Source organism: Ylistrum balloti, unplaced genomic scaffold, assembly GCF_031769215.1.
Source record: "Ylistrum balloti isolate Yb309-2 unplaced genomic scaffold, AGI_CSIRO_Ybal_v1 Utg369764, whole genome shotgun sequence".
NCBI classification, from domain to species: domain Eukaryota; kingdom Metazoa; phylum Mollusca; class Bivalvia; order Pectinida; family Pectinidae; genus Ylistrum; species Ylistrum balloti.
Window position 1 is genome coordinate 1,192,465 of NW_026781961.1, and position 11,055 is coordinate 1,203,519.

Here is an 11,055-nt window from a genome sequence, read left to right on the forward strand (position 1 = left end):
TTTCAGTCTCATGTCATCATGCTTAACATGGGGGCTGCCATCTTTGTTTACAGCGACACTTTGGAGGGAGGGGAGGCAACTGTGGCATAATGTAATAAGTGTCGCGCCAATAGTAAAACAAAATTATTATCAACATCACAAAAAAGATATCTTCTGTGTAATTTCTAGTGTTCTTATTGAAATATAACTTTTGATTTTACTTACACGACACCTTTTTACGAGCTTTGTGATATGTTGTATTGAAAACAGCGTTAAGTTACCTTGTGATCAAATGTTTCACATTGTCAAATGTTATCAGTCTTTTGCACCAAAGAGAAAAAAAAAGTGATATTGTCTCAGAATGTTGGATATGGCATATCAACTCAGAGGCCTTCAAATAATTATTTAGATCACTTCATGTATAGCGTGGTCAAACCTTTTTACCTGTAATGCATCACTTCAACATGTATATATACTTTGAGATCAGGATACCAACTCTTCCTTGACATTTTTCCTATTGTGATGACGTGATACATGTACACCTAAATTCAGGTGATTGATTTCACTATCTCACTCCAGGTTTTATCTACATGTATATTTCACTTGTTGATTTTGTATATAGTAAAACTTTTATACAAACAGAACTTTTTTTGATAAGCTTCACTACACATTCTTTTTAACTAGTCCGAAATTGTAAAAAAATTACCCTCCAAGGGAAACATGTTCCTTGGGTTACACAAAAATGGTAATCCAGCTTCCGACCCTTTCCTCCATGTATTTCATTACTCTGTAATCTCACAGGCTGTAAAGAAGTGTTTTCATTGGCCAGCCAGTTTTTATTATAGTAGCTCAACCAATGGGAATGTATAGTGCATCATGTGATTACACCGTGGAAGATTCTTGCAAACCCTCACCAAACATTAGTTCAGGTTCAAACGTTTGTGAGAGTTGGATATGTCAATTGTCTACAAGTGGACGACGATCATAAAGTACATGAGGCGATCACAAAACTTCATTAAATGCAACTTAGGTGACCTGAAAACTTGTCTTTAGTTTGCTATTTAGAAATCCGTGCAGGTTGAGTCCTTTCTAGGAAGGAAATCGAACCCTCAACATGTAGGCTAATAATTACTGCCGAAATCTGACAAATCGTTTCTGAGGAAAGTGAACAATGTTATTTACATGCAGTGACTGTTTTATGGTTCAGCTTCTTCTTCCTGAGGAGTAATCCTTTATGTCCTCGCTCCCTCAGTCCTCCTGTAGAGAGAAACCTGTCCTCGTCAGATTAACATAGTGTACCATCAAGTTTTACCAAAATCTTGCTGATGGTTTTGAGAAGTTTTATCTGGGCGACACTTTACGACCTCCACCTCCACTAGCCCTCCAGTGAAGTGTTTACGACCCCAACTCCCCAAACCTTCAGTGAAGTGAGTCTTTACGACCCCCAACTCCCCAGACTTCCAGTGTACAGTGTCTTTACGACCCCCACCTCCACAGACCTCCAGTGTAGTGTCTTTACGACCCCAACTCTCTAAACCTTAAGTGAATTGAGTCTTTACAACCACCATCTCCTTAGGGCTCCAGTGAAGCAAGTCTTTACGACCCACACCTCCCTGGCCCTCCAGTGTAGTGAGTCTTTACGACCCCCACCTCCCCAGACCTCCAGTGAAGCGAGTATTTACGACCCCCACCTCCACAGACCTCCAGTGTAGTGTCTTTACGACCCCCACCTCACCAAACCTTCAGTGAAGCGAGTCATTACAACCCCCATCTCCCTAGGCCTCCAGTGTAGTGAGTCTTTACGACCCCCACCTCCCTAGCCCTCCAGTGTACAGTCTTTACGACCCCCACCTCCCTAGCCCTCCAGTGTACAGTCTTTACGACCCCCACCTCACCAAACCTTCAGTGAAGTGAGTCTTTACAACCACCATCTCCTTAGCCCTCCAGTGAAGCAAGTCTTTACGACAACCACCTCCCTTGCCCTTCAGTGAAGCAAGTCTTTACGACCCCCCCCCCCACATCCCCAGACCTCCAGTGAAGCGAGTCATTACAACCCCCATCTCCCTAGGCCTCCAGTGTAGTGAGTCTTTACGACCCCCACCTCACCAAACCTTCAGTGAAGTGAGTCTTTACGACCCCCATCTCCCTAGCCCTCCAGTGAAGCAAGTCTTTACGACCCACACCTCCCTGGCCCTCCAGTGTAGTGAGTCTTTACGACCCCCACCTCCCCAGACCTCCAGTGAAGCGAGTATTTACGACCCCCACCTCCCCAAACCTTCAGTGAAGTGAGTCTTTACGACCCCAACCTCCCCAGACCTCCAGTGAAGCGAGTCATTACAACCCCCACCTCCCTAGCCCTCCAGTGTAGTGAGCCTTTACGACCCCCACCTCCCTAGCCCTCCAGTGTACAGTCTTTACGACCCCCACCTCCCTAGCCCTCCAGTGTACAGTCTTTGCAGCCCTCACCTCCCCAGACCTCCAGTGTACAGTCTTTACGACCCAAATCTCCCTAGCCCTCCAGTGTACAGAGTCTTTACGACCCTCACCTCCCCAGACCTCCAGTGTACAGTCTTTACGACCCAATCTCCCTAGCCCTCTTGCTGTGGAGTCTTTATGACCACCAAATTTCCATCCTTTCTGTTACTTTCTGGCCATATTTTTCTGACCTGTATCCAAGCTGAAAGGCCACAACTCTTGACCAAAGTGAAACTCCATAGGAAATTTGAAGAAATTTGAGAAAGATCCATCTGATACCTCTCCAGAAATAGCAGTAACAAGAACTATTGATGGTCCGATAGTTGACAGACAACAGACCACATCATCGACCAGAGATTCTAGTCTTCATTACTTGTTGATAAATTTATCAGAGGTAGTTTTTGAGAAGTAAATTTTATTGTTTACTAACAAGAGATAATAACAACAGAATGGTATTTTTTTCCTTCCACCAAGCAATGCAGATATTAATAATTTCTTCCAAAATAAAAAACAAAAACAATTATTCTTTTTCCCCATCTCTTTTATTCATTACATAATGTTAATCTTGTGCAACAATTTACAAATACAACTGATCTTCAATATAAATTATGTTTCTTTCCAGGTTTGAACAGCAATAACATGTACAAATAAACATGTTAACACCACACAATGGAGAACATTACCATCAAAATATGTACACATACCTTGTTCATTTTCTGTTGAGTGTTAGAAATTTTAGTCTGATGTATATCAGAATTTATGGGTTACATACAGTTGTACACAGGTTAGCCATATAAAATAAAGAAGTCAGTATGCAGTCTGTAAAATGTGACATTTTAACTTTTCATTTTTATAATATAAATTACAGACAATAAGAGTGAAACTAATGAAAGATCTGAATAAGCCGTCTTTATTCAAGACACATATAAGCATGGTAGGAAGAAGATAAAACTATGGAAGCATTTTTCTTTACTATTACAACTATAATATAACTAAGCAGACCAGATTAATTTTTGCTTTATTTTAATCAAATTTGTAATTACTATTAATCCACAACTTTACAGTTCCACAAAATGGTGAAAAGTTCAATGTTGACATGAATCATAGCTTTTTAGAGCATCATCAAATTAAGTGCCAACAAAAACGTTAAATTTTGTAAAACCAGGATATTTGAGCTCATCAAAAATATATGATTATACAGTAAATATAACAAAAACAATAAAATAGTGACTTGAAAATATAAATGCAGATTTGATTCAACATTAGAATCCTTGTCAACATTAATCTACAATAACACACTGGCTATCTCTTTCTAACCTTCACTAATAGAGACTGATGGAGGACTCGGCAAAAAGTAATATAATTCTGTCTTTAAAGCGACTAGGCTGGTGTGTCTTAACGTAGTCTATCAAACCCAAAGTTTTTCTGAATTAAAAAGCTATCCATGAGATGGAGTTCTTTCATCTAATTTTCTTTCAGGACTTGTAACTTTTAAAAGTTCCATATCATAAGAAATTAACAGTAATTCACTTTCCAGGAACCGACTCCTTAACTATTTAATCACTTAGGTACATATGTGTGTACAATAATGATAGTAATGTGCTGTTTTTGTTGTTATTTACTACCTTTCATAAATTTATTTTAAGAAATTTACGAAAACAAACATCGCGTGACAGAAATCTGGTTTACAGTATTCAACAAATAGATTACAAAATTGATGGTGTAGTTACATTATATTTATACTTTATGTTAATCATCGGATTCATCACTGTCAGAGTAACCTAGCCCAAGCAGTCCGTGGGGCGCGGATACAACTGGTGTCACTGAAACAGCTGATGATTTAGAGGAGTCAGAAACAGATGATGAGGATGGTTGATTAGAGTCACTGTCCCTGGAGGATAACTGTGTTTGATTGGTTCTACTAGCAGTGACAGGCAGTAGATCTTTAGTAGGAATGTCTGTGTTGTGTTTTTTGTTCCTGTCCTCACTGGAGACTGTCGGTGTTATATCTGTAGTGGAGGGAGCAACAGAATTTGTGTCTCTAGTAGGGTTTCCAACACCTGAAGGACTAGAGGCTACTTTCACATCAGCAGATGGTTTTGGCTGTTTTTTCTTCACAAGATTTTTGAGTCCATTCTTACTAGATAAACCACCAACACTTTTCTGCCAGCTTGCTGTTGGCTTCTTTGCACTAGTGCTGGACTTCTACAACAGGAAAAACATAAAAATTATGTAAACAATGTTTTTATTCAAGATACTCATGTTCAAATAACACCCATGTAGCTGATTCCATACAATATCATCTAAACTGGCAACAATACACTTAATCTAACCCATGAAATAAACTGGAGGTTTTCAAGAATCCTTTAACATTTAAAAAGGCATTTTAACATCAGTCTTTGTAATCAAGTTCTATGTGACAAATTCCATATTCAAGATGATAGGGACAATAGTACATTAGCACATGACTTCTAGTCCTTATAGTACATTAGCTCATGGCTTTCAGTCCTAATAGTACATTAGCTCATGACTTTTAGTCCTAATAGTACATTAGCTAACGACTTTTAATCCTAATAGTACATTAGCTAACGACTTTTAATCCTAATAGTACATTAGCTCATGACTTTCAGTCCTAACAGTAATTAGCTCATGACTTTCAATTCTAATAGTACATTAGCTCACGACTTTTAGTCCTAATAGTACATTAGCTCACGACTTTTAGTCCTAATAGTACATTACCTCATTACTTTTAGTCCTAATAGTACATTAGCTCATGACTTTCAGTCCTAATAGTACATTAGCTCACGACTTTTAGTCTTAATAGTACATTACCTCATGACTTTTAGTCCTAATAGTACATTAGCTCATGACTTTCAGTCCTAATAGTACATTAGCTCATGACTTTCAGTCCTAATAGTACATTAGCTCACGACTTTTAGTCTTAATAGTACATTAGCTCATGACTTTTAGTCCTAATAGTACATTACCTCATGACTTTTAGTCCTAATAGTACACTAGCTCATGGCTTTCAGTCCTAATAGTACATTACCTCATGACTTTCAGTCCTAATAGTACATTAGCTCATGGCTTTCAGTCCTAATAGTACATTACCTCATGACTTTCAGTCCTAATAGTACATTAGCACATGACTTTCAGTCCTAATAGTACATTAGCACATGACTTTCAGTCCTAATAGTACATTAGCACATGACTTTCAGTCCTAATAGTACATTAGCACATGACTTTCAGTCCTAATAGTACATTAGCACATGACTTTCAGTCCTAATAGTACATTAGCTCATGACTCTTAGTCCTAACACTACATTAGCTGACAGGACTTTTAGTTCTAACTCCTACCTCAGTGATGTTTTCATGACAATAATTTACCTCTGAAGACAGTAAATCTGTAGGCTTAGGTGGAAACACTACTTTCTTTGTCTTTGGTTCGTCCTCATCCTCATCTGAATCATCCTTTAACCTCTTCAAGATTTTTCCATTTTCCCTCTCACCAAATATGGACCTGAAAATAACATAGACACATGTTATAGTGGAACTTATTTCTCTGGGCTGTATGATGACTATTATTTTTAACACAAACTGACACACTATTATTTAATACAGTAGCACACTTTGAAAATATGACAACAGAAAACTTGACCAATGTTCTTTTTTTACATTTATATAATTTGAAAACATCTGAAGTGTTACAGCCAACCCACGACAGGACAACTATAGCTAGGGGTTCACATATCACCTGATGGTAACTAAGGGTTCACATATCAACAGATGGTAACTAAGGGTTCACATACCACCAGATGGTAACTATGTTAACATACCACCAGATGGTAACTATGTTAACATATCGTTCACATATCAACAGATGGTGACTAAGGGTTCACATACCACCAGATGGTAACTAAGGGTTCACATATCAACAGATGGTGACTAGGGGTTCACATATCACCTGATGGTAACTAAGGGTTCACATATCAACAGATGGTGACTAAGGGTTCACATACCACCAGATGGTAACTATGTTAACATATCACCAGATGGTAACTTAGGGTTCACATATCACCAAATGGTAACTAAGGGTTCACAGCTCACCAGATGGTAACTAAGGGTTCACATATCACCAGATGGTAACTAAGGTTTACATATCACAAGATGGTAACTAAGGGTTCACATATCACCAGATGGTAACTTAGGGTTCACATATCAACAGATGGTAACTAAGGGTTCACATACCACCAGATGGTAACTATGTTAACATACCACCAGATGGTAACTATGTTAACATATCGTTCACATATCAACAGATGGTGACTAAGGGTTCACATACCACCAGATGGTAACTAAGGGTTCACATATCAACAGATGGTGACTAGGGGTTCACATATCACCTGATGGTAACTAAGGGTTCACATATCAACAGATGGTGACTAAGGGTTCACATACCACCAGATGGTAACTATGTTAACATATCACCAGATGGTAACTTAGGGTTCACATATCACCAAATGGTAACTAAGGGTTCACAGCTCACCAGATGGTAACTAAGGGTTCACATATCACCAGATGGTAACTAAGGTTTACATATCACAAGATGGTAACTAAGGGTTCACATATCACCAGATGGTAACTTAGGGTTCACATATCAACAGATGGTAACTAAGGGTTCACATACCACCAGATGGTAACTATGTTAACATACCACCAGATGGTAACTATGTTAACATATCGTTCACATATCAACAGATGGTGACTAAGGGTTCACATACCACCAGATGGTAACTATGTTAACATATCAACTGATAGTGACTAAGGGTTCACATACCACCAGATGGTAACTATGTTAACATATCGTTCACATATCAACAGATAGTGACTAAGGGTTCACATATCACCAGATGGTAACTAAGGGTTCACATATCACCAGATGGTAACTAAGGATTCACATATCACTAGATGGTAACTAAGGGTTCACATATCACCAGATGGTAACTTAGGGTTCACAGCTCACCAGATGGTAACTAAAGGTTCACATATCACCAGATGGTAACTAAGGGTTCACATATCACCAGATGGTAATTAAGGGTTCACATATCACCAGATGGTAACTTAGGGTTCACATATCACCAAATGGTAACTAAGGGTTCACAGCTCACCAGATGGTAACTAAGGGTTCACATATCACCAGATGGTAACTAAGGTTTACATATCACAAGATGGTAACTAAGGGTTCACATATCAACAGATGGTGACTAGGGGTTAACATATCAACAGATGGTAACTAAGGGTTCACATACCAACAGATGGTGACTAGGGGTTAACATATCACCTGATGGTAACTAAGGGTTAACATATCAACATATGGTGACTAAGGATTCACATATCAACAGATGGTGACTAGGGGTTAACATATCACCTGATGGTAACTAAGGGTTAACATATCAACAGATGGTGACTAAGGGTTCACATACCACCAGATGGTGATGAAGGGTGCATGTCACTAGCTGGTAACTATGGGTACAAATTACTGGCAGTAATTAGGGGTGATTACCTGATTTCCTTTTCCTCCTCCTCTTCCTGAAGTTTCTGTAACTGCTGTTCATACTCCTGATGCTGTTGTAGCATGGTCTCTGTATTGACAGTTGCCTGACGTGCACTTAGTTCACGCAGTTCCTCCAGGATATCAATGGTTTCAATCTCATTTCTTGATGCTTTTGTTCTGTTCTCCAGAATCTGAAATTTTACCAAAGCAGGGTTATATCTTATGATAATCATGCTTTAGATGAAATGTGAGTCAGATAGTTAGTGGAAAAATGTATCACACATACATTAAAAGATATGTTTTACCTCCATAAGGTTGTTAATTACTATTCTGAAAAAATGCAAAACCACTCAGTCATATCTTTTATTTTATCACCTGGATTATAAGGGAGATCACTCTGTCATACCTTCATTGGGTTGTTCAGTTCTTCCTCCTCCTTTTCCTTGATTTCTCGCTCTGCCATTTCTTTAGCAAGTTTCTCAGCCTCAAACAGTCGTGTAGCTCCTGCTTCAAGTGTGTAGTCTGTATTTTTTAGGTCAGTCTACAATACAGTACAAACACAAGTTATTAGGATTAATTAAAGCAATGACACTTTGTCTGACTAACATACATAGAAGACCAGTTAGCAGGAGGAGATAACTCTCACCATTTTAACTTGACTGCTGCAATTTGTTTAGTATATTCATGGTCTGTTTATGTGTATATGAAATATTGTTCAACATGTTATGGAAATAAGACCAATATATGACATACAAACCTTAAACGCTATTTCTGCCACACAGGTTGGACATTTGATGTAGAACCTGAAGATTCGCAGGCCTAAGTAGAACTCTTCATCCACATTTTCTTTCCTTGAGTTGAACTTCTTTCCTTTATAGATATAACCACCACAAGTATTACACCTACAATAAAACATTGTTATTGGCAATTAACATGACCAATGTATTACTGACAATAGCGTACATGGACCAATGCACATTGTACTGAAAGCTTATTGTGAATTTATTTAAAATATATGATGTTATGTTTTGTATACCAGATGTTATAGAACTTATGTCATTCTTATCTATAGTGATGATCAGGCTCCAGAATATTGTGTATTTGATTTAAAACTGGTTTCCAACATGTTATGCATACTTATCAATTTAATTAATAAATCATCATTTTATCTTTGACCATTGACTTCTTAATTCTAAATGGTTTTACAACAGAATTAAATATTTCAAATGGAACAACATTACAAATAAATTAAACAATCTATAACCTACATCTTAGTATTTCTAAATACTGTCAGATGTGTAAAACAAATCATCCACATTTTACCAAAACTCTGTAATAGTTTATCATCACTTCAGTTTCTCTACTTGAATTTTACATACATATAGAGTAATTGAGGACAAAAGTTCTCTTAACCAGCAGAATATTTGAGAGTGACCAGTGTGAAGTATACTAGCTCTGGCCTACATAGTGTATGAGACGGTAAGGAATCTACCTTGGTGTAGATAGGATTACAGGACAGCTGAAAAATTGGTTAATATTTTATTGTCAGTGCTAGTACACTTCACACTTGTCATTTTTCTGATGGAGGTGACTGTTTAGTCATTGAAACATTACACTTAAATCTTCTGTCTGTGTGTATCCTATATTTGGCTAATGTGTTAAAAATCTAAGATGTGATCTTAATCTTCATTTCACACTCTGACCTACGATCAGTAAAAAAATATACTCTACCTCATATTGAAGGGTGCCATTATACGGATATTAAATGTCCGATTCTTTGAAAACCTCATCTTAGGAATGGCTGATGGATCAAAATCCGGAGGGTAATATTTCTGTAAAAGATTTGATAATACATATAATGATCACATACAGAAGTACAATAAACAGTCAACAATTTTACACTATAGCTAGTGAAGTCACACATATGTAAGCCTTGTCTCATCAAAATGGATTTGTAGCATATTTAAATAGTTCTACTCTTGAATCATTTACATGCAGATTTATGTATCTAAATCATAAATGAAAACATTGCAATATTTCTGGTTAAATCAGTTTATTTAACACTGCTGCCATTACTTAATAAATTAATACGAACTATAAACTGATTATGTGCTGAGTAGATATGGTGACATGCCATAATGAAACCTAACAACGGTATCTCAAACATGTACAGTTAATCATAGCAGTAGGTACCGAAACATCTGGTGAAGGTTCTCTCACATCGGGATCGACAAAGGGGTCAAATCAAGATAAAATTTACAAAAAAAACAGTTGGTACCTAAAGCATCTGATAGGCTTGTTCCTACAGTTCACATTTCAATAAATATATCAGAATGACTTACAAGCGTAAGTTAACGCCTAAATACTTACGTTTAAAACTTTTCTTTCCGACATCTTGTCTGTGTCTGATCGCTCGGACTATTCTAAGCAGTCAACCTTCAGCGGTTTTAAGATGAAGTGAACTTTCCTTCCGTCTGAAATCTTCTAAGAACCAATGGAAGTACACTCGCCGTCTGAGGTGTTGAGTCCGGTCTTTCTGTTCTCTCCTATCAGCTGCTTCCCCACTCTGTGAGTCGTAGAGAATCGTAACCGGAAATTACTACCATTCAAGAAACATAACTCTAGATACTTTGAGACATTAAGGTAGCGCAACACCAACATTTAGCTATTTCTGCCATCGGTCTACGAGACCCTCGACATCAATTTAGTAATATAGTAGTCACAGACTGCTCGGAAATTGTCACATGAAATTTCTGTCTATCCAGGCGAAGTTAGCCATCCATCTGAAGGATCTTGCAATTTCTAATGTCAACATGCAGTCGACTTTATACAAATAAATGACACTGAGACATCAAAATTTAAAAGTATCGAAATATTACTATTTCGTAAAGAACATAATTAACAAAATCATTACATAAATTACGCATATATCAATCTCACTCTCTATTTTCAAGTACTATTTCCTGTTTCACAATTCTGCAAAAATAAATAAATGAAATGAAATATCTCAGTATTTACAGATTTCCTAAGATCTTAAAGCATTAAAA

At 37.5% G+C, this 11,055-nt stretch overlaps 1 protein-coding gene across 1 annotated transcript; it reads right to left on the reverse strand.

Annotated features, from left to right (window-relative positions):
- Positions 1–2,991: 2,991 nt before the first annotated feature.
- On the reverse strand, positions 2,992–10,579 carry LOC132543766 (splicing factor YJU2-like). The gene is made up of 7 exons (XM_060207287.1): positions 10,379–10,579; positions 9,740–9,840; positions 8,766–8,910; positions 8,415–8,549; positions 8,018–8,199; positions 5,842–5,974; positions 2,992–4,659 (listed from the first exon to the last, which is right to left on the reverse strand). Exons 1-7 carry the CDS (start codon positions 10,400–10,402, stop codon positions 4,204–4,206), a joined length of 1,176 nt encoding a protein of 391 aa, XP_060063270.1. The 5' UTR covers positions 10,403–10,579; the 3' UTR covers positions 2,992–4,203.
- Between the last annotated feature and the right edge of the window lie 476 nt (positions 10,580–11,055).

Excerpts from the sequence above, each read along its gene's own strand:
- LOC132543766 (XM_060207287.1), bottom strand. The coding sequence starts at position 10,402 with ATGTCGGAAAGAAAAGTTTTAAAC. Across the intron at positions 9,841-10,378 it reads CGGAAAGAAAAGTTTTAAAC|AAATATTACCCTCCGGATTT; the intron begins GTAAGTATTTAG and ends AATCTTTTACAG. Across the intron at positions 4,660-5,841 it reads CAGATTTACTGTCTTCAGAG|AAGTCCAGCACTAGTGCAAA; the intron begins GTAAATTATTGT and ends TTCCTGTTGTAG.